Source organism: Natator depressus, chromosome 13 (assembly GCF_965152275.1).
Source record: "Natator depressus isolate rNatDep1 chromosome 13, rNatDep2.hap1, whole genome shotgun sequence".
Taxonomy (NCBI): domain Eukaryota; kingdom Metazoa; phylum Chordata; order Testudines; family Cheloniidae; genus Natator; species Natator depressus.
Genome location: NC_134246.1, coordinates 8,676,932 through 8,701,020, shown reverse-complemented (window position 1 = coordinate 8,701,020; position 24,089 = coordinate 8,676,932). Strand labels below are relative to the sequence as shown.

Here is a 24,089-nt window from a genome sequence, read left to right as displayed (position 1 = left end):
AAATTTAACTGCTGTAGATTTGTTTTTCTTTAGAGGTGCTCAGATACTACAATGATGAGCACAGTACAAGAACCTAATAGAATACAATAAAATTTTGGAATCCTATACTACTGTTCTAGAGGTAAAATCTAATCCCCCCCCCCCCACTGCCCGGTGACTGTACCTATGAATCATAGAATATCAGGGTTGGAGGGGACCTCAGGAGATCGTCTAGTCCAACCCCCTGCTCAAAGCAGGGCCAATCCCCAATTTTTGCCCCAGATCCCTAAATGGCCCCCTCAAGGATTGAGCTCACAACCCTGGGTTTAGCAGGCCAGTGGTCAAACCACTGAGCTATCACTCCCCCAACTTCATTTACTGTGTTATCAGCCTATATGAAATAAAAGTTTTCACCTTCCTAAATACATTATTATTCTGAGTGGTTTGAGTACTCAGATATGACCCTGGCTCTGACACTGTGATAGCCTCTGTGGTTTGAGGTTTTTCTTTTCCTTTTTTCCATTTCTTTATTAACTTTTCTATTTCTTTCCTTTAATCTCCTTCTTCCAGTGTTGTCTTCTCCTTCCACTTTCTTTCTTCCATATTACTACTATTCTCTCTGTATAGCTACATTTTATTTATTCCATCTTTGCCCCTGCATTTCTTTTTTTGAAAAAAAAAAATCCTCAGTTTTATACAGACTGACAGAGCATATTTTTTTCTTCTCATGTTTCCTATCTCTTTTCATCCCCTCCACCCTTCACTTCTCTCCCTCACTCCTATACTTTGTTATCCATTCCCTACTCCATAGCTAACTATGGAACATTGTTTCTCCATCCTGGCTCTCCTTCCCTCCTGGCACGTTTATTTCTTTCAACCCATTACTCAATTCCCCCACTTTTCTACTTCTTAGGCTCACCCATCTCTTTACTCCTTTATATGTTATGTCCCCTTTTCCCCTCACCCACCCTAGAGAAAGTTCTTCCTCTCACTTTCAACTCCCCTTTCCTACCCCATCTTGAACCACCAGCCTTTCCTGGGCCATTTCTACAATTTCTCCCAGCCACCTCCCAATAACTATGTAGCAGCCCTGAGGAAATTAGGGCCTCCTTTCTCTCACCCCCATACTGCAGCAGTGGAAAGACACTGGCTCTATGATATATGGCCTTCCTCTCTCTTCCAACTGCCACAACTGTCCCTCTATTGCTACTTCTCCACTGTATAAGACCTAGGTATTATTATTATATACTACTAACCCCACATGTGACCTTCCAGTTATATCAGCTGCCACAGTTGTCCTGCCAAACTGCCTGTAACTGTTACCAGTTGCCACAGATTTCCCTCCAATTGCCACAGGTTTCCCTTCAGCTTCTGCTATCACCAGCTTCCACGGTCACCAGTTGCCATATGTTTTCCTCCAACTGTCTTCAGGTTCCACAAGTATCTCTCCAGCAGACAGTCAACAGCTGCCACTTGTGTTCCTTCAGCTGGCACTGTTACAGATCGCTTTCCAATTGACATTCTGTCAGCAACTCCCATGTCCGAACAACTCACACTGCCACAGACTTCCTCCTAAATGCCACTGTCATCAACTACTGTATGTCCCTCCAACTGCCACTGGTTGCTTCCAACTGCCACTAACACCAGTGGCCATAGGTGTCCTACATACTTCCACTGTCACCAGCTGCCACCGGTTTCACTCCAACTGCCATTAACGTCATCTGCTACCACAAGTGTCCCTTCAACTGACGCTGTTATCAACTACTGTTAGGGACCCACACGGTCACCAGCTTCCACTTCCTGTCACCAAATGCCACAGAAGTCCTTTCAACTCTGCCACCAATTGCCACACTGTCACCAACTGCCACTTATATCCAACTTCCACTGTCTCTAACTGCTTCTGTCATCAACTTCTACTGGTTGTTTTCCTACTGTCCCAAATGCCAGCCTGTCAAACTCACATCTGCCACAACTGTCCCTCCACTGTCATCTAATGCCACTATCATGGATTTCCCTGCAACTCCTCTTAACAGACACAAACTTCCACACAGATATATTCCGTCAACACACACTGAGAGGTTTCAGAGTAGCAGCCGTGTTAGTCTGTATTCACAAAAAGGAGTACTAGTGGCACCTTAGAGACTAACAAATTTATTTGAGCATAAGCTTTCGTGAGCTACAGCATCCGATGAAGTGAGCTGTAGCTCACGAAAGCTTATGCGCAAATAAATTGATTAGTCTCTAAGGTGCCACTAGTACTTCTTTTTCTTTTTACATACTGAGAGGGAGCTTTATCCAATCTTCTGACACTTAAGGGGCCAATGGCTACACTATAGATCCCCCCTGAGCAACATAACTTATGCCGTCTTAAGCGCTGGGGGAGAGCTCTCTCCTGTCGGCTTAAAGCGGCTACACTAGAGAGTTTACAGCTGCGCTGCTGTAAGCTCTCTAGGGTAGCCATAGCCTTAACTAAGCCTACGGGGGCATTACAAGTGCAAGCTGTCATATTTCTTTTCACTGATCTTCTATGATATCTGTCTTTTGTCATCCAGAAGATGCAACCATGCATAATTTAGGGCCACGCTGTGCATGAGTTTATTATTGTGTATCTCCCTTCCTGTGTGAAGTTTATGCCACTTTGTTCCATTCCTTTTTACCTTAATTATTGCCCCCACATGACAATTCCTGTTCTAACAGGGAATGGTGGTCTTTTCCTCTCTATTGCTTTAAAACAGGGAGTTTAAAACTACTGTGATCACTTTTTCTGGTACAGGATGGAACACTGGAATCACAAGTTTCCATGAAGTCTGGAATCACAATGGCAGGAGTCGTCTGGTGTGTGTCTGCATGTTCGTGAGAAACAAAAGGAGGTGGATTGAAAATACTGGAGGCCCATAAGCCATCATCACACTTCTAAAAATATGTAAGATTGGAAATGAGGACTATTAGATCAACAGTATTGTGAAGATTTGGGGACACAGAGTGAAAGAGGAAATACTTGTTCTCCAGACTTGGCTACATTTTCTCCACTATCTCATACAGAATAATTAGCCCTGATGCCTCTGAACTGACTTCATTATTAAATTTTCATTATTTCTGCTTGCCTTATTTTTTGCAGTTTTAACTTTTCCACAGACCTCAGTTAGAAGCACCTTAAACAGGAGCGTTAAATGAATTTCCTCATGTAGGGAAGTTTCTAATTGGTAGCTTTCAGGGATATAGGTATTTAAAATCAGCCTTGTTGTGCTTCAGTATAGTTATATCTTCTATTTAGAGCCAGGTTATGGGCATCTAATCAAAATGTCAATAGAAAGGTTATTAATACCAGAAAACAATGATCAAATTTAAAAGCAACTTTTATTTTCAAGTATGTTGTTTTTTAATTCACATTTCATATTCAGGTTTATTTTGTACACTTTAACATTAAATTACAGGGCTTCATTAGTGAAAAGTGTGTGTGTGTGTGTGTGTGTGTGTGTACACATACATGTGTATTCCAGGGTCAGAAAAGAGATGTCTGTGCTCTTCATGCTATATCAACCATAAAGCACTATGGTAAAGGGGGAGAACTGCTCTCCAAGCCATGGAGCACAGCGCTGCAGTGCCTTGGGGAAAGGGAAGAAGTCTGTGCATGCTATTTAATGTGGTCCTACAGGTCCTCTCCCTGTTGTAGAGCTTGTGGAAGGCAGGGTCCTACATAGATCTTTCAGGGATCTGTGTACTCTATACTGTAGGTCACTCCATATTACAGGGCACTGGAGGGCACCACAGTCCCTGAAGGAAAGGTTCTTCCTGGTGTAGGGCTCTGGGGGAAGTCTCTGCTTACTGAAGCATTGAAGGGAGTATGGGAGTCACTACAGGGCCTTGGCTAGGAAGGTGAGCTCCATGCTCTCTTTGTTATAGAGCCCTGGGATCTCTGCTTACTGGAATCCTGAAGGACTAATCAAAGAGGTACTCCAGGGCCTTGAGGAGTCTCGGTCTTCCCATCATGGCCCTGCAGCTCTCTAGGGGAGGCTTCTGTTTTGTCTCTACTGCAGAGCTCTCGGGGGCCTTGCTATGCTGTAGAACTGGAGGGGGACACTGTGGGGCCCTGGGTGGGAAGTGGAGTGGTCTGTACTCCCAGCAGCAGAGTGCACTGCTGGTAGGGGGTCCACAGGGCCCAGCTACCTACAGTCCATGTTGCTATCTCTGGTGATCTGATAGCGTGTCTTGTGATATCCTTAATGACACAGCTTCTGGAGCGACGGCAAAAGATGAGAATTTAAATTTCCAGGAGGAAGTTTCTAGCCCTTGCAGTTGTAGAGACAAGCTGGAGGGCGTGACCCAAGGGTCACCTCAAAGCTTAACCACCAGAAGGCAAACAAACAGAGCCCCAAACTTATCCTCTTAAGAATCTCATGAGCGGGGGGGGCCTGACCAGCAACAGTTTTAATGCTTGTGGTGGACAGCTGAGTGGGTGGGCTTCTCACCCTGCGGTCCTGGAGCACGGGAGGAGCGCGGAGGGTCCCAAAGGGGGGGGGGGGCGTACTCCCCTCTGGAGTGCATGCTGACAGTGGGCTCCTGCACAGCCCTACGCTTTGCCCTGTGTCGGCACCGGAGCGGGGTCCCGGCACGCGCCCTCCGCCCCGCGGCGCACGTGGCACGCACAGCCCGCAGGATCACGTGACTGCCGTCTGACCCGGTTTCTCCCGTCCGGTCAGTGATGGAGAGAGGCGCATGCGCCATCTCGCACCAGAACCCCCCCCCGCCCTCCCAGCCACCCCCGTCTCCCTCCGCCCTATATAAGGCGCCGACGGCCGCGGCGGGGCTCCCGACTCCGCAGTGTGTGAGGGGGCGAGGCTGGGCGGGCAGTGCAGCTACCTGAGCGGCCTCTCCCCCGCGTCTCGCCAGGGCCTACGCCACCGAGCGGAGCCTCCTGCCGCTTTCTCCTCAGCCCCTAGCCAGGCCGCGCGGCCGGCCCCGGCGGAGCCATGAGCTCGGGCACCCCCTACATCGGGAGCAAGATCAGCCTCATCTCCAAGGCGCAGATCCGCTACGAGGGCATCCTCTACACCATCGACACCGAGAACTCCACCGTGGCGCTGGCCAAAGGTGAGGGCGGCCGGGCCAGGCATCCCCCGCACGGCGGGGGCGGCTTCTCCCCACAGAGCAGACCGCGGGGCCGGCCCTGGGAGGGACGGGGCAGTCGGGCCTAGGCATCCGTCCGGCTGCTCGGTGGAGAACCGGCGGGCGGTGGGACCCCTGGTGCGGGACAGGGGGGGCGCCGAGAGTCGCCTCCCGCCTCGCCGACGGCAGCGATGCGGGGGCGGAGGGGGGCTGCGGAGACGACGTGCCCGGGCCCATTCGCGGGGAGACGGCTGAGCAGGGGCCGGGAAACCTGCCGCGGCTGGCCGGCCGCGGCTGGCCGGCCGCCCCCGGCCTCGGGGGCTGTGGGCCCCGGCAGCGCCTCCCTGCTGTGGCTCCGAGGCGGCTCCCTCCCGATGTTGCCTGGAATTCGGCTTCAGTCCGTGTTCACTCTCTCTCCCGGGGTCTGGGAGGCTCTTTCAGCCCCCACCCGCCTGAACAATGAGCCTGGCGAGGGAGGTGTAAACAGGCAGCAGCTGGAGCCAAGCTGCTTTGCCGCGGTGGTCTGGCGAAAGCCCCAGGGACCCCGCATCTTGTTTCAGTCTGGGGATGGCTGACTCGGACTCCAGCTCTGAACTACCAACCTGCCCAAGCTCAAGTGCGGGGGCCGACTGAGGAGCAAAGCCTTAATTACAGCCGGGGCTGGTTCATTTCGCTGTGGCCCCTTTCGTGATTCAGCGTTTGATTAATTACTTTACAGTGCCAGAGCTACAGCGGGCAGCATAGTGAGCCTGGCTTGTAGTGCAAATGGGCCAATGCAAGAAAGTCAAATAGTCACAGGAGAGCTAACTGCTGGATATACTACACCTTACTTAGAGGCTGGTGGGAATATTACAAGGCCTTTTTTGGACACTTGTTTAATTTCTCAAGCATAGTGCAGCAATTCAGCTTTTTTGTGAAGAAAATATGTGAAAGAGCTGCTAGTATCTGCAGTTCCCCTGTTAGTCTTAAACAACCACACTTCTTTCTCTTAGAACAGAATTTTATGACTAAATTGTTGTAACAGTATAATTTCTATTACTTGGATGATAGCATTATTCTGCAATGTTTGGATTGGGTGAGTAACCGATCAGAGTGTTTGTGGAAATGGAAGAATCTTAAATTGTTACCTTTTTTTAGTAAAATAAGGTACAAAACCTAAATCTTGATTCCTCATTTTAATACTTGTGATCAAGAATTGGACTGCATTCAAACTGTATAATATTCTGGAATAGTAATCTCTTATGTAGTGCCCTTAAATCCTATGTATACTCTTCAGTCTGTTTACCTGGGTTTTTGACACTCCATGCTTTTCTGGTTCTCCTATCTTGCAGACTGCTTCTTCACTTACTCCTTATTTTGCTATATGTCCTTGGGCATACTGATCTTGATTCTCTCCTAGACTTTCGCTGTCTTATTTTCATCTACCCCACCTACACAAGTGACTCCCAAACTTGCTTCTGACTAGAATCTTAAGTCTGTTTGCCATCTCATAAGTCTCTCAAACCAGATTTGTTCCATGATGCTTTTCTAACCATCACCTCCACTATCCTCCTTGTATTCCCAGCCTCCTATCTCAGTGTAAGCTTTGGTTTTCTTCCTTCGTCTCTGCCTTGTATCTTTAGTTTTGTTGCTTTCTCTCTCTTCACATTTTACCCTCTCCTCATTTTCCTAATGGGGGAAAAGACTTTGTGCCCTTTGTCATGTCTAACTTTCCTTGCTATCACTTCTTCCTTTCCAGTCTGTTGAAAATGTTACTTCTAAAATCATTGAACTCCTCCTGTCTCTCAAACTTTAATCCTTCCACCAGCAATGTCTTACTGCATCAGATTCAAGGACCTCATCTTATCATACTGGGAAGTATTCAAGGGATCCAGGCAGTCTTTCCTGGTCCACAGTTCCTATGTGCCGAATTGCAGATAAAGAAAATCTAACTTGGACATTTGAAACCTACTTAAAATGAGTTTTTTGAATTTCCGATATCGGACTAATTTCAAATAATGAGATGTAGCTGATCAGGATTTACCTCCACATAAACATGCATGTGTCTAACACTATGTACTTCATCACATGCTTTACAAAGCCTGAGTAACATATGTAAGGAAGCTAGGAGAAGAGAATGGAATTCATTTGGATGCCAACAAGGCTGTCTGTCAGCTGGAACAGCAGGGCTATGTCTGCTTTGCCCTTTAAGCGGGGGTCCTAGCATCCATATATATATATATATACACACACACACGCAATTTCTTTACCGATGTCCTATCTACACTGCTGATTCAGAGCCTCCTTTGTAATGAGTGGGATGCAGCAGTCTCCTCTGTAGCCTTTGTTTTCCACCTAGCGTTCACTACTTCAGTGCTTAAGTGGAGTGAGTGCCTTTCACAGGACCTCTACCAGAAGAATGTCTTCATGTGTATTAAATTAGTGGGGGAAAATACATGCTGTTTGCCTTAGAAATCTATAAGTCTTAAAAGTATTTTGGATGTTGGTCACTTTTTTAATTTGGTGCACTGCCTGCAGCATATTGGCATCTGTGTAACTTCTTAACTGGCAGATTCATATTCCATTGTTAAAATGCTACTTTATACGTTTTTCAAATCAAATTTTGCTTTTGAGCTGAGACTAAGATTTCTTAAACTACAGGATTTATGTCAAAAGTGTTTTCTGATGCCTGACCACAGTAATAGTGCTGCAGTCATACTTAGACCCATGCCACTGTGACAGAAGTGTAGCTCATAAATAAGACATTGATTTGTTTAGAGAAGTAGAGAAGCATTTTGAACTCTTTACAGAATCTCTCAAATTGCAGATAACTAGCAAATGTAACAATGTCAATTTAAAAGACTTGCAATAACAGACTTCTGTCCAATGTTCTAGGTGTCCTAACATTTTAGAGCAGTAAGATCTCAGCAGGAACTAACCCAGACATCTATAGAAACTCTTTTGCACCCCCTTATCATTTTGGGATGTATCGCCTCAATTTTCTCTAAAACTGACATTTCTTTTGCAGTGTGTCTGGAAGGTCACCACATTCAGGCTATTTCAGACCAAGGGAGGAGCAAGTTAGAGTTTTGGGGCTATCACAGAACACCCTGCAAACTGCTACCTCTCTGAGGTGATCCAGCTTGGGTAGCCCCTGCTGACTGCACATATAATAGTATGGCATGGGGAGAGAGGCAGTCCCTCGGATAGGCTGGTCTCAGACCCTTTCAGCTTTTAAACATGAAAACACGTTAAACTCCACCTGGAGACTGATGGGAAGCCCGTGCAGATCCCAGAGCTTTTGTACCATATGCTCCCAGTGAGATGTCCCACTTAGTAAGCAAGCTGCTGTGTTCTGCACCAGCTACAGGCCCTGATAAGTATAGCCCCATGTAGAATGCATTGCAGTAGTCTGATCTTGAGGTAACAAGTGCATGGAGAACAGTGGCAAAGTACAAATCTGAAAGGAAGGGTTGCAGCCTTCTAGTTAGCTGTAGATGGTAAGCTGCCTGGGTTACTGTGTTACTCAGAACGATTGTTACCTCTGGCTGCTTTCCCCAGTCCATCATCACCTCTTATGTGCATTGAGCATCAGTCAGTTTGCTCTCATCCATGCTCCAGTTTCAGCTAAACACCAGATTAAGTACAGAAGTTGGACAAGACAGATGTACAGGTGAGTCTCATCAGTCTATTGAAAGTTCTGCTCCCTGTTCCAAATATGGCTCCATATACACATTGAACAAGAAGGTGACAAATGGCACCCTGCAGCACTCCTCACTGCTTCTGAGGAAGAAGAGCAGCTTCCTTCAACTGGCTCTTGAGAGCCATCTGAGAAAGGAATAAAGCCACTGACAAGCAGCACTGTCTATTCTGCTAGGGTTAGCTGGTGAGACAACAATTCAGGCTGTAATCAGCTGTATCAGAGGCAGCTGATCTAATGCCTGATGGGACGCCTAGTCTTCATCCATCACAAGTCTCACTGTACCAGTCTAGAGCCCTATTGATCAAGGGTTAAGGTGATCAAAGGCATCTAGATAATGAATTATCTTCCCTTTTTTAGGAAAGGCTGTGGAGAGGTGATGCTGGCTGATAATTAGCTAGATTGTCAGCATCAAGCTGCAGTATTATCACCACTTTGTTTAGCATGGTTTCTGGCTTTTACATTTAGAAAAGGTGGATGACATACCTTACTTGTTAGATTCTAAACATAAACAAGAGTTCGGTTATACGCTGGGATTAAGTTGAAAACACTTATGTTTGAGACTGTTTCTCTGGAAGTAGACAAGCAGTCAGTTTTTATAAGCTGTTAGATGGGATGAGATAAGAGGTCTCAGTTGCTCTTCCTGAGTATGAAAAATACAAAATCTCTAGCTTGTGCTAATCTTCTGAAGATCCGTTTTAGGTAGCAAAATTTTGCTACATAACAAGTGTCCAAATTGCATGAATAGTGCATGAGAGAAGTATAAAGTAGAATCTTGCTATTCAGCCCTTTGGGTGGGGGGACATGTTCAAACTGAAGCTATGTCCACACTACAAACTAGAGGTGTGATTTCCCCCCGCTTATGTGCACATGCTTGCACTAACACTCATTGAGCTAGCGTGAGTATTAATAGCATAGCTGCAGTAGCTCTGGTAATGGCAGTGGACACCGCTGAGCTGTGCCAAATACGAACCTGCCTGGAACAGGTGGGTATGTACTTGGCATGGCTAAGCTGTGCATCCTCTTCCCATGCTACTGTGGCTACACTGCTATTTATACTTGTGCTAGCTCACTGAGAACTAGCATGAGCATGTATACTCAATCAGGAGAATCGCACCTCTAGCTTATGGTGTTTTGAAGTAGCTTAAAAGGCTTTTGCAGACTCAGCAGTGCTGGAACAGAGGAGCATTAATCAGTTACTAGTGTCCTAGCCCTGTTCCAAGGATGTGCCAGGTAATGTAGTGCTCTGCATTCTCCTGTAAGAAGAATATGATCGACACTAGTCCTGCTCAAACACGAGCAACATCTTAGTCTGTGTGCTTCAAGAAACTGCAAATCTAGAAGTCCATTCGGTGCAACTTTGCGGTTTAGTGATAGCTCAGTGTTCACAAAACGAAGTTCAATTGTGTTTGAGTTCTTTGCTTAAGGTGTAAGGTAGGCAGTATATATATTAATCATGAAACGAATGGCATTCAGCTCTGGGAGTGGAGAGAGGTGAATAATGTGCGTTAACTTGTGTTTTACCTGTACCTACCACACTCTTTCTTGAAAAACTAAATTAAATTAAATATAAGGTCATGGTTTGAACTCTAAAGCTTTAAATGGAGTGGGACTAGAGCTGGGTGAAATCTCTTTTTATGGAAAACAATTTTGGATTGACCACAAATATTATTAATGAATTTGTGCCAAGTTCATCAAATAGTTTTGACCAAGTAATAAAAAAAACTTTAAAAACCTCTATCTTGATAATGTCAAAACAAAATGTTTTGTTTCAGCTATACTTGACTTTTTGTGGGGGAGGCATTTTGCCAAAAGCAAAGGAAAACTAGTGTCACAAAATACTTCTAGGGGTAGGAGGAGAGATTTTAATTTGTCTTCCACATCACAGGCCAGTACCCTTGCCACTGGTCTATGACAGATTCTGATATGAGGCTTTCTCAGTCTGTATCTGCAAAAAGAAAAGGAGCACTTGTGGCACCTTAGAGACTGACACATTTATTTGAGCATAAGCTTTTGTGGCATGCATCCGATGATGTGAGCTGTAGCTCACGAAAGCTTATGCTGAAATAAATGTTAGTCTCTAACGTGCCACAAGTACTCCTTTTCTAACACATTTATTTGAGCATAAGCTTTTGTGAGCTACAGCTCACATCATCGGATGCATGCCACAAAAGCTTATGCTGAAATAAATGTGTTAGTCTCTAAGGTGCCACAAGTACTCCTTTTCTTTTTGCAGATACAGACTAACATGGCTGCTACTCTGAAACCTGTCCATCTCCTGTGTTGCAGCTGTTCACTCTTTTAATAAAGAAACTAGTCATTGGAGCAGGAACTAGAACTTGAATATCTCACGTTCTAGGTGAGTGCATAAACCACCAGATGAGAGTCAACCTCACTTTTTCCCTATCCCAGTGATAGTTGTAAGAACAGCCCAGGTGAGTACCCAAACCACTGGACTAAAGGTTATCAGGGAGCTGCTGTTCCTAGGTGTTCTGTGAATCTAGTCCTCCTTTGCTTTTGTCAGATTGCCCAAAATGTGGCTGCGGTATCAAGCTGGGATGTTTTTGACTCTTTGGAAAGATTCAGCAAATGTTTGGCCCCAAACTATTTTTTAATTTTTTTTGGAATTGCCAGTGAACACAAGAATCAATTATTTGCTCAACTGTAGTTGGGACCTTGCTGCTTGAGATGGCCCCTCTTGTGCTATTCTGCCACAGTTGTGGTGGTTGGAGGAACTCAAGCTGGATCCCAGTTTAAGAGGAGGCGGACAGTAGAGCAGCCTTGGGTAAGGGGGCGATGGCAGCTCACCTTAGAAACAGGCTTCATCAATACAAAATAGCCAAGTCATTGACTTTAAGAATCACCTGTTTACATAGACTACTGCTGAGGTGGGCTTTAGAAAAATCAGATGTGTGGGGGTCAGGAAGAGTTTGTTCTAACATTGTGACCTGATTTATTGGGGAGATGGGGTGTGTATGTATATGTATATATATATATAGGAGGGATACTTAGAGCCTTGAGTACATGCCCTTTGCTGTGGCATAAAGCTAAACTTCACCTGAAACTATATAGTGCTGGAGAAATAAGTTGCAGTACTACTAGAGGCTAATATCTACTACTTTCTCTCTTAAATGCTGAAGTGCGGTCATTTGGTACTGAAGACCGTCCCACAGACAGACCTGCTCCTCCAAGAGAAGAGATTTATGAATACATAATTTTCCGGGGAAGTGACATCAAAGACATTACTGTATGTGAACCTCCTAAAGCTCAACATACTCTGCCTCAGGATCCTGCCATTGTCCAGGTAAGAATTTCAGTTTTAAATGATGGTAGAAAGTTTTGAGGCAATATACTAGCAGTTCAAAGCTTGACCTAAACAAGTCTTCAGGTTATAAAGATGGTGTTACAAAACTGAAGGTCAGTGTAAATGTTTCCAAGAACTTTCATAATTCAAGTGGAAACACTGGTTTTCAACCAAATACTTCCCTTCAATCTTTGTGGCCAAAGTATTGCAGCATTGAAAACCTGGTAAGCAGTCCAGATTTTAATAGACCCAGGTGTAATCACCACAGTAAGTTATCTTTAAATATTTTCATAAATTCATTTACATTTTAAACAACCTTGTTACTTTTAGTACCTTAAGCACTAAATCCCCCACTGCAAGGACAGTGGGGAAACAGGAAATACAAGAGTTCAGAAACTGCTGGGTAGTCAGTGAAAATGTACTTACACTATTATCTTGTTATGCAGTCTTCACTGGGCTCTGCCTCTACATCATCCTTCCAGCCACATGTGCCTTATAGTCCATTTAGAGGCATGCAACCCTACAGCCAGCTTGCTGCCAGCTCTTTACTTAGCCAGCAATATGCAGCTTCATTAGGTTTAGGTGAGTAAAAGCTTGAAGATGTACTCTTTGAAATTGTAACCCCATCTTTAAGGCATGGTTACACGATGGTTTGTGCCCTAGTGTTACTAATAACTACATTTTTCTGAATTGACTGTTTGTATCCTCTGTCAGCAGTTAAAGCAACCAGCCTTATGAAATGAGGCTTCATTCTAAAAAATCTTAAATTAAGAAGTGTGTGTGGAGACAGTAAGAACAGTATGAGTCTACTAGCATCTGTCTGAAAGTACTGTATATAAGCTTAAACATTTGGTTATTGACTTAATGAGGACATAGTCTGTTTCTAGTTTAAGATGCCCTGCATATACTGCACTCTGGTAAAGAGAATTGACTCCAAATATGTAGCATCTCAGTACTATTCTAGGTAACTTCTTGTATCTCTTTCCAAGTCCTCACAGTGTCTCAACTACCTTGCCTTATTTGTGTACCTTTTTTGCTTTCTCTTCTCCCCTCTGTATCTTTAGAGAAATTGGTAAGCCCTCCAACATCAGCAGCTGCTTCCAGCCCTAGCTCTTCTCCGTCTCCACAACCTGTTTCAGAGCCTGACATGTCTTCCGAGCCACATCAGCTCTCTTCCAAGGGTAACAGCAGTTTGAGGACTCTAAATATTTGGAAGAACCTGCATGGTGTTTGCAAAACATTCTGTTCTGCTTGTTAACCCTCTCAAAATGACAGTACTTATGTGTAACTATATAGCAAAACGGATACATCGTTCTTAGTTCTTGCTTTGTTGACCATTTGTTAGCGCTCTGGCTTACTACTACTCTAGAAGAATTGATTGGCGGGCTGGGGAAGGAGAACAAGTACAGGATAGTGGTTAGTCTTCGCAGGGAAGGCTGGCTGCAGAAGATGTTTGCTTGTTGGGACATACCAATAGATATTTATTGCCAACTTACAGAATGGCATGAAGTAGACCTTTCCTTTCTGTAGAGGAAGGAATGTTGCTTAGAGCCCTACAAATCAGTGGATATCTGCTTTATATCTCTGGATATCCACAGATCATTTTTGTGGATCAAAAAAGATGCAGATAAAATTTTGTTTCCGGGTAGGGCTATAATGATACTAAGTTGTGGGGTAACTGCTAATTAGCTAGGCCCTTAAGGAAATACTAGCGCCTTCTCCCATTTGTTGTTGGAGAGGAATTTTTGAATGCATTCCACACTTGACATGGGCCATGAATGCAGTATTCATGCTTTACTGATTGAACCTCTTGTTTGACCATCTGGATTCATGAAAACTATCATATCTGAGCTAAGATGTGACCGTTTGATCTTAAATTTTATGCACTATATTGAATCCAGTTCAAAAGTAGGTTAAGGGGAAAACTAGGTTGAAGAGCTTTGCAGTGTTTTCAGGGCAAATAATGTGGGTACAATCCACATATGTAGGTAGCTGTCATGAATCTTATAATCTACACTTAAAAAAAATGCTTGGGTCAAATTGGAAAGCATGCATGTGTGTAGCCCCCCCTCTTTTTGGCCCATCTCTATCTCTCTGTACCATATCAAAGATCCAACTAAAATAAGCTTCAAAGTGCTGCTTGCTGACAGTAACTACTGGGAAGGCTTAATATCTAGACATACTCTAAGGGTATTATTTCTGCTTTATTCTTGTGGAAGTCTTAAGTGTGTACTAGATTAGTATGTGGCACAATAGAGAATCCTAGAAATAGAATGCAGATTCAGGATGCACTAAAATAAGCAATGGCTTGGCTCGTGTAATAGTGTAATGCATTTCTTGATCTTAAACTGAACCAGTTGCATGAAGAAAATATCTCTATCCTCACTTATGCAAAACTACCTAACATTCTGTTCATCAAATTTTATGTTCATATAAAGAGTTAAGTGTGTGATGTCTCAAAGTACCAAACATTAACTTCTTTGCAATCATAGGGAATGAGTATTTGTCTGAACACTTATTCTGACTTTCTAATATGGCTTGTTATACTTCACACCATCAAGATACATTCCTAAATGTGCCATAGTATAAAAAAAAGTCTTGAAACAAAAGTCCAGGAGCTTGGTTAAGGTTGAAATGTTACCCTCTAACTCCTGTACTGTATGCTTTAATATCTAGGAAACATTGAGAGACTGGACTAGTTTTAACTTGTTTCTGGGTTTTCTTGGTGGTTTTTTAACCATACCCAACTACTTGATGTAGTGTCCTTATGGAAGGACTTCCAAATGCATGTAAATATGACTTGTACTTGATGAACCATAACTACTAGAGCCATTAAACATTTATTTTAACAATAGATCTGACATGGATGCCACGTTAATCTGGTTCTGCTTATCAAAAAGCTGAGTACAGTAAGACCAAGCTATTGATGCAGTAAAGGTTATGCACATTGAGACACTCTCAACTACTTTGAAAACGAAGCACTTTCAGGAAAAGTCTGAAGCAAGCTTCTTTTAGCTAAAAAATATACTTATTCTGTAAAATCATATACAAACAAGAATACCTAATGAAGAGAAATGGGAATTTGTACATTTTAGAAGCTTATTGCATATATAGTGACTTCTTAATTTGATATGCATATTAACTTTGTCCTTACCAATTTGCTACTTTATAGTAATAGTTAACTTTGCATTCTTCAAGAGTGACATTGTTGACTTGGTTTATGGCCCTGAGCTCATGGGGCGAAACTTGTATGCCAGCACTTACTCAAATGTGTAGTGACGCATTGCAAACCCCCATAGCAGAATAATGGAAGTGCCTAGGAGGTTCTGCGCAGGTATTGTTAAATCTGTTTTTGATCATGGAGGTTCAGGAGTAATGTTGGCATATTTCTTGCATGCAGTACTTCCTGGAATGCAACTAAAAAACTAGTTATTGTAGTAACCCCTTTGTTTTTCCAGGTGCTGGCTTCCCATTGGTTCACCAAGTACGCAAAAGCCCCATGGTGGAGCAGGCTGTTCAGACCGGTCCAGTTGATAACATGAATCAAAAAAAGCCACCCCCAGCAAAAGTAGTTTCTGGGATCCAACGCAATGGTCGGCAGATTCCGCAAAGTAGTAAGACAAATGGTATACAAGTCTTGTTTTCAAATGAGTATTTGGTAGAGCTTCCTTCAGAAAAATGTTGAAGTAACTTAGAACAGTCCTTAAGCCTGCTTGATGAGTTAACTTTCAACTTCTAAGGTAAGCTAACTTTGTATGCTTGGGTTATAAACAGTCTTCCTTTCCCTGTTTGCTTTAGATACAGTTCAGCCACCACCTGTGCAAACTCAGGGCCAGGTGAATGATGAAAACAGAAGACCTCAAAGGAGAAGATCGGGTAGGCTAACTTGACCTTAAACATACAAACTGCTGTATAGAACTCCAATTCTCTGCTCATATAATTGAGAATAATGGCTAACATAAGATGCTTATGAGCAGCACCATGTTAATAAATAAAATAAAGGGGGCACATGGAACAAACCACAGCCAAAAGAGCATTCAGGTATGCAGAAGTAATGCTTCCTTAGCTCCAGAGGTTCCTCTACAAAAACCTTGCAGAGCCATAGAGAACATACCAGGGGAGAATTGCTCTGTTGTATCTCCCCTGAAACTCAGGTTTACGCATGTAAACTTGCTATAAATTGTTGTCTTTACACAGGCTACCCCTCATACTGTGTAAGGATCTTCAAAAGGGATTTGAGGTAGCCATAACCAGCCAGACCATGTTATCACAGTTTATCTAAGTTGTCTTCCTCATGTATTGTAAAGAACCATGTAACTGGTTCCAGCCTTGTGTGGGTTTCCTGAAATCTGTACATATCCCAATGTGTGTGGATTTATGGGCTGAAATTTCTTCAGATTCCTTGGGAAACTTTAATTTAGTTTTTTCACCACAGACTGCTTGGCATTATCTTTAGAGTAGTTGAATGCAACGCTGGCAGGGAAAATTGGCTGTAGTCATCTAACTTAACAGTAAGACTAACTTTTTGGAAAACATTCTTGGATGTTAAAAGTATTGCTATAATGTGTTTCTACAGTGAAGATCAGACGTCTCTTTCAAAGAGGTGTGGCATAATCACAGGACTGGAAGCCAGAAACTCCTGAGTTCTAATCCTGGTTTTCTCTGGCCTTGACCAAGTCATTAACCTTCCTACGCGTTACCAAGTGTTTAAACTCTCCTGCTTTCAGGAAACAGGAGAACCAGAAATCGTTCTAGAGGACAAAATAGACCAGCCACTGTGAAGGAAAACACAATAAAGTTTGAAGGTGACTTTGATTTTGAAAGTGCAAATGCACAGTTCAACCGAGAAGAACTTGATAAAGAATTCAAGAAGAAACTGAACTTTAAAGGTTTGTGTCTCTAGTAAAGCCATTTACATTTGATAACTTTAAGGATGGCGTATAGACAACCTCTTGCTCTGAGAAATTACATGATTGATTAAAATAGGGAAGAATCTCAATCTAGTTTGAAGGAGCAAGAAAACTGATGGCTCTTCAGTACGCAGCAAGGAAGTGTGTAATTAATCTTCTATCTTCAGATGACAAAGCTGAGGCAGGGGAAGAAAAGAAGAGTGATCCTGGAGTAGCAACTCAGAATGATGGCAATGCAGATGAAGACCTCCTTGGACCCAATTGCTATTATGATAAATCAAAGTCTTTCTTTGACAACATCTCTTCAGAACTAAAATCCAGGTAATTAGCTTTCTGAAGCTCAGCCTGTCTTATGCCCCTTAGTGCAGGCAGTATCTTAGAGAGGTTCTATGCTAGGTAATGCCTAGCCCTTTGTAGGAATATGGATAATTGAAACTCTGCATCTTGAAAGGCTGCTTCTGTTCAGTTTTGGATGATCAGTAACCAGGCCTTTGAAAGGCATGTGGCCACAGAATTTGACAGCTCACTAGATGCTACTAAAATTTCAAATACTGATATCTGATCTTAGAACAAATTGCAGTCTTGGTTTGTTTGTTTTTTTTTTTTTGGGGGGGGGGAGGGGGATTCACTTAACCTAACACTTGTTCACATCTGATATGCCAAAAGCTTTAAACTCAGATGTGAACACAAGACATCCAAATGGTAAACTATTGGGATATCATAAACTACACTATCTTTTAGACATTCTAGAAACTGTTTTAAAATATCCTTAAAACGTCTTTACCCAATTTTTTCTGCTTAGTCTTTACCATTTGTCCTCCAAACCTGAATTTGTTCCATTAAGACTATGGAGTTGCTTGCTGTTCTTCCATGTAAGTGCTGCAGTGTTTGTAGGGGAAAGTCTAAATCCAAGCTGTTCCATGCTTCCATTAGAATTTCCTAAAGATAATTCCTTAATTTAAGGATTTTATTTAAAACATTGGCTCTAAACTATCTGTGTCCCTTAAATGTCCATTTTAAAAAAAGTTATCCTGGGTTTTAAAATATTAATCCCCTGGTCACCTATCCATTCCTGTCTCCTTACAGACAAGTGGTGGCTAGATTGTCCTAGATTGTTTCTGAAGTTCTAAACCCCCTCCTCTCCCATTACTGTATGCTGCACTTCCTTGGTTAACAGTTGCATTTTTATCCCTCTAAGTCACTAATTGCACTCTATTTTTCTTCCTATATAAATTGTGCAAAGTAATCAATGTTCATCTTTATCTTGCGGGGGAGGGGTGGCAAGGTCTAAAGTAGAGTTCTGTTCTAGAAGTCAGACCTCTAATGCTTTAATCCAGGCTCTGCTGCTGAATTTGTGTGGACCTTAGGCAAATCACTTCAGCTGTTTCCTTGTACCCTCTTTTTCCCTTATTTAGGCTGCAAGCTCCTGAGTTCAGGAACTGTTCTTGTACAGCTTGCACAACAGCCCTGGTCTTGATTGATTCTAGGGGCTACTGTAATTCTGAATCTTTAAACTATGAGACTTAAGTGAAGGATCTATCTGTGTCAGCACTCAAGCCCAACTTTGATAGTCTCATTTGTTGAAAGTGGAACTAGGAAATATAATCCTGTCTCTGTATAGTGATATAGTTACCGTTTTTGTGGGGAAGGAGGAATCTAGTGCTTTCTAGTTACTAAAGCTGGTCTAAAACAGTCTCTCCTTTCCTGGTTGTCATGATTGAAATTTGGTAGATCTTAATTGCTCTAAAAGTACCAATAACATTTCAGGAAAACAGGTGGAGGTTACTGCAGCACTATTGGAAACAACAGGACTGTTCAGTCCCTTTAAGGCACTTGTGGTTCCAGCTTCCAGTTGGGGTGAAATGGTAACTAACAAGATGACAGTTGAGCTATCACTTGATATGTGACTTGAGTAAGGGTGCAGAGAAAGCAGATTGCAGTACATCAGGCTTTCTAGATCTCTGTAAAATGAGTTCCTCGCTCCTGCCCAGGTGGTATGGACTTTCCCCAAAACCATCTTCTGAGTAACATTCATGCCTGACTCTTGTTCAGTTCCAGGCGTACAACATGGGCTGAAGAAAGAAAGCTTAATACAGAGACATTTGGCGTGTCTGGCAGGTTTCTTCGTGGACGTAGCTTTCGTGGTGGGTTTCGAGGTGGAAGGGGTAGTGGAGCAGCACGGCGAAACCAAACAACTCACAGAGCTGGTACTGGAAGAGTGTAATGGAGGCAAGTTTTGTAGCAAATGTTGTCTAAATATCTGTTCAACTTTTAACTTGGCTGCTAGTTTTGCAAGCAGACCAAGGTGATTCCTTATGGATGCACCTTTCATGCTCTCTTAATATCGGGTGGGATCTGGATAGAGCAGTCTTAATATCATTATCATGCCACTCGTGGTTATTCTTTGCTGGGGCTGACATTCTGACCAAGTCTGAATAAAAGTGGCCCTTGCCTTCCTCCAAGATAATGGAATGCAAATGCAATCTCAGTGTTTTGTGTTTTGGTTGAGCAAGTGTAGCTTGACCAGGGGAACTAATCTCAGATTAGTGTTTCTGTGGGCAGGGATGGGAAAGAGGTGGGATTGGTCTCCTTTATTTGATACCGAATACTCTCTTTCTCTGCAGGCTCTAAATTCCTCTGCCATGAAGGTGAAAATTATGTATATAGGATGAAAACTAACTGCTGCACCAATGTGGGATAAGAATAAGTCCTTGTTTACTGTCTGAAAGTCAATTACAGAAGTTCATGTACAGCTAGTGTTTTGGGCTTCAGCTTAATTTGAACCAGCGTCTAAGAGCTGGACCGTTTTTGGAAGAGGGAATGTGTTCAGGATTATCTTTTGGAGTCTTTTTTTTATTTTCCGAAGTGCAGGCTAACTTAAAATATGGTGGGTTTTTTTTCTGGGACTCTAAAAGGATGCTGTAGTTGAAACAAAGTAAAACTCCCTTTCTGTACCCTGAAGATCATGCTATTTTAACTTTCTTTAAAACAGAACCAAAGCTTACTTGAAGTAAACCAGCTAACTTGTTTGTTCTGAGCAACCAAATGTACCCTTTGCTGCTGCTGATCGCTCATTAAGGCAGCATAACTTCAATACCATGTGGTGTCTGGAAATACAGATTTCCACTGCTGAAGGGGGTTGTGTATAGTGTGACTTGGGAATACTGGGTGGCTGCTGATCATGTGATAGTGGGGGGGAAAAAGTTGTACAGTTATTTGCAAGTCCACTATTCTTTCAGAGGTACTGCATGATTCCATGCAATGGCACAAGATCAGTCACTTGGGGCTGTCTCTGAAGTCCTGTTTGGAGGAAAGAGCCCAAAGCCTCTAACTAGCCAGGCTCTATGTAGGGGAGAGTGCTATGCTGTGTATCCTCACTCATTAAAACAGTGCTAGAACAGCAAGTGATCTCCTACATGCAGTGTTAAATACTCTGTTAAATGCTTTTGCAGTAGCTTACCTGTAAACTAAGCAAGAATAAAGGTGGAGAAACATCTCAAAAGGAGCAATTTGAGGAATGGCTTATGACTTATTGCCCCCCAACAGTACCAGATTGTGTAGACAGTATACACTGCAAACAGCTTTATGTACACTAGTAGGCTCTGTGATGGAACACTATAGAATGTTGCTTTCCCTAAACTAAGGAAGGGGAACCCATGTAATGAAGCTTATCGGATGGGTGTTTTTTAATTTCTCTACCCCCCCCAAACTGTAAATAGTTCGTGTTTTTTGTTGAGGTGTGGGGAAAATTGTGGGGGAGGGGTTATAAACTTGTTTGCATGAATAAGTGGGTTAAGCTTATAAGTTATAGGCATGTGTTCTTTTCACGATGGGGAATTTTGTTGAAAAAGCACTTTGATAACTGAACCCATTACATAGCCAGTTTTAGTTTATGCATCGACTAAGTTACTGTAAAAGCTTGGATTTATTTTTGTTAGGACTTCATTAAGAGTTAGAACAGAGCTGCCCCATTGCTATGGAGTAATGTAAATTGTAATAAATAAACATGTGTATGTTTAACACTTCTCCTATTTTTGTTCCTGTAAATGGCTAACGGTTGGTTGCTTGCAGGAGTGTTACTCAGTGGCTTAATGGCTGAAACCTCTGCTTTGAAATAAGCCAGAGACCTAGTATCTAATGAAGGGTGGGCTTGGTGTTAATCACAGCTAGAACTGTGTGTAACTTATTTGTATGAAACCACTCGACAGATCTGTACTTCCTCCACAGCTTCATATTTCCATCCCTTCATTTTGGATGGCCACTTCTCTTGCTTCAGTGGCAATGAAGACTTCAGCGCTGCTTATCCTTGGAGAGTCGGTTTGACTACTGTTCATCTTTGATGGAGCATCTCTGAGCATCATGCATCTGAAACCATTAGAAGCAGCAGCTGAACTAACTTATTTTCTGTACTAAAAGAGGGCCAGCTGGCTGGATCAAATATCCCTATGTTTAACACAGAATCTAATGGCTTTCTCCTTTGCATTTCCCTGTGAGCTTAAACTTGATAAGTGATCTCCTGAAGTGTTCAGCTATCTTCATGCAAATACCCTGAAGTGGGAGGCTCATGCCAGATAAAATCTCTTTAAGAACAAAGAAATTGTTCCGTAAGCCTTGTGTAAAGGGAAGTATCTAATGGTCCCTGGACTTAGCCATGAATGTCCTGGACTGGCTTATGATAAACTTATTTCTTAGCACTAAATGCCATAGTCTCGAGGGAATCCATGTCAGTCCTATTCTAATTTAAATCTTTCACCTTGGGGTTAGACTAGTGTCTTTACTATTTGACACATCTGCTACTGTTTTGTAATACAGCATATGGATTATTTTACTTACTGGGCAGTTACTCTACACACTTAAAACAAAACCCTGTTGTGGGGCACATGCAAATGCATAACTTTTAATTGTCATGCAGCTGGCCATAGCTTTCTTGCATTTTTATTAGAAAGTGGGCTAGATGACTTCAGCATTACAGCTCTAGAACTAAAACCATTTTAAAGGAGGGGAGGGCTGATCTTTTTCTAAGATTACTGAATTCTACTAACTGCATCTACCTTCCTTAAGGAGCTGAAAGTACTAATTTTACTAGATGTTTCATCCATCAGCAAAAGTGCTGGTTTTGGACAGTTTATACTTATCTGTTGTGTGTCTACCTTCTCCAGTCAGGCCAGCTATCATTAAGCAACACCATGCTAATAACTCCACTAGCTAATACCTTCCTTCATATCATTTAAGGCACAGTCCTAGCACCAGCTTCCTCTCTTCCACAGCTAACCTATACAGAACGTAATATACCTATTTCAGGAGCATTGCTTCACTAGCTGTCCTTACCCCCTTCACTGTGAGTAGTTAAACTAATGATAGTCCTGGAGCAGTGTATATATTAAAACCAAGCTTTTTTTCAATTAAAAAAAAAATGCTGAAGAGGGCTGAGACTCTCTTCTAAGCTGCAGGAGGATTAGACACATGCCCAAAGCATGAGCTAGTGCCTCTATTCCTTATCAGTTGTACATGGGGATACATTTTGGGGATTATCTAGACTGGTGCCACCTGCCTAGTAACTTTATGTGCCTTAACGCCATGTTCCTATGGCTCTGAGTCCTGACCGCAGCAGCCAGTCCACAAGCATTAAGTTCTGACCCTGACTTCCAGCAGCCTAGTTATTCCTTGCAGAGTGACCAATAGCCCTTCTGGTCCCAAGTCTCCTCAATCCTTAACTACCAGGCACTCAGACTTTTCCTCTCTGGCTCATCACCCACAAAGCTGTGAAAACAGCCCCTGGTTACCAGTTCACTTTGGTGGACACACTCCATGCAGTCTACACGAGAGCTCTGCTTGGGGTAAAAATAAACTAAGTTTATTTAATAGAAAAATCACAGATTCAAAAATGAAATAGTAAGGAAAAGCGCAAACATGCAACTTGCACCAAAAATAAACTGTAGTGGCCCATCATTTGTTTTCTCCTGTGTAGTTCCATGCATTGTTACTTGTCCAGATTTGCATAAACACTTGGGATGAGAAGAGCACCTCCCTGCTGCAAGATGTATTTGAAATTGTAATACAAGTCATGAACATAGTATTCTATACACAAATTCATAGCTATACTCATACATATCTCATTGGACAATCAAGTTCAGAACATTACAAGGTTTCAGGAAAAAACTAATGGCATATTTATATACACGCTACCATTCTAAAGAACCAGTTGGGGTTCAGACCTGCTGTTCTCCCTTGGGTTGTCTAGACCCTGATTGTCAAACCTGTGTGAAGTACAAATTTTCAACATTAAAGAAAGGTAATGAGTTAGTAAGTGAGAGAAGTAAGGACCATATGTTCTGAAAGTCTAAATTCTTGCTGATCATGGGAGTTTCTGATAACTTATACCAACTTCAGTCTTTGAGATGACCAGGATGTCTACCTTGGCAGTTGATGTTACTTAGGTCTAACTATAGCCTGAAAAAAACACGGAGGATTTAAAGCCTAATTTGACATGTATTATCCTAGTATAAAAGCTTGAGGTGTTGAAGTATCCACCTGAGAAAATAAAACTTACGCTATTAGAAGTCTTGCAAAACCCTTCCTGTCAGGGTGGTCCCAAGTCATATGTACCATAATGACCTTTGCTTACATCTATTGCAAGAAAGGGTGCCCAATGCCTCCTAAGGGGATGCCTGCTGTTGAGTCAATTAATTAGGTCAGCCAATAGTTTTTAATGTCCTGACTCATATCTCAGTAACTGTACGGTGCAGTTGCATAGTGAGAAATGAATCTGTATAAATGGTTTGGAATTCCACACTTTCTAACTGCAGTGCCTGACTTGTTCAGTTTTCCTAACAGGGTCCAGCAACTTGTCACCATCTGAAAATCAAGCAGTCTTCTAGCTCTTACATGGTGCAAGTAAGAGATTCTGCTATGAGACCTTAGTTAAAAATTCTCTCCCAAAACTGTAGGGCTCAGCTATGCTGGCTTTCTAGAAAGAGCCTTTCTCCCTACCCTCCTTCCACAAACCATACCGTGCAACCTTGCTCGTTGCTACTCTTTGCCATATGCTACAAGTAGCTGACTCAACTAGTTGCAGTTGGGTCTGGCTTTTTCTGATGCAGGGTCCTTTGGT

At 42.7% G+C, this 24,089-nt stretch overlaps 1 protein-coding gene across 3 annotated transcripts; it reads left to right on the top strand.

Annotated features, from left to right (window-relative positions):
* Positions 1-4,735: 4,735 nt before the first annotated feature.
* Positions 4,736-20,963, top strand: LSM14B (LSM family member 14B). Of its 3 annotated transcripts, none has more exons than XM_074969674.1 (10): positions 4,736-5,070; positions 11,905-12,068; positions 12,515-12,650; positions 13,133-13,249; positions 15,527-15,682; positions 15,867-15,944; positions 16,796-16,957; positions 17,146-17,299; positions 19,031-19,207; positions 19,603-20,963. In XM_074969674.1, exons 1-9 carry the CDS (start codon positions 4,950-4,952, stop codon positions 19,200-19,202), a joined length of 1,260 nt encoding a protein of 419 aa, XP_074825775.1. In that variant the 5' UTR covers positions 4,736-4,949; the 3' UTR covers positions 19,203-19,207; positions 19,603-20,963. The 3 variants fall into 3 exon arrangements, with proteins under 3 accessions (XP_074825775.1, XP_074825774.1, XP_074825776.1); XM_074969673.1 differs by having other exon boundaries at positions 15,527-15,694; positions 19,603-20,959; XM_074969675.1 differs by lacking the exon at positions 13,133-13,249 and having other exon boundaries at positions 15,527-15,694; positions 19,603-20,961.
* Positions 20,964-24,089: the final 3,126 nt, after the last annotated feature.

Coding starts and splice junctions, on each gene's coding strand:
- LSM14B (XM_074969673.1), top strand. CDS start 4,950: ATGAGCTCGGGCACCCCCTACATCGGGAGCAAGATCAGCCTCATCTCC. Junction 16,958..17,145: donor GAAGAAACTGAACTTTAAAG/GTTTGTGTCTCT, acceptor TTCTATCTTCAG/ATGACAAAGCTGAGGCAGGG. Junction 17,300..19,030: donor TCTTCAGAACTAAAATCCAG/GTAATTAGCTTT, acceptor ACTCTTGTTCAG/TTCCAGGCGTACAACATGGG.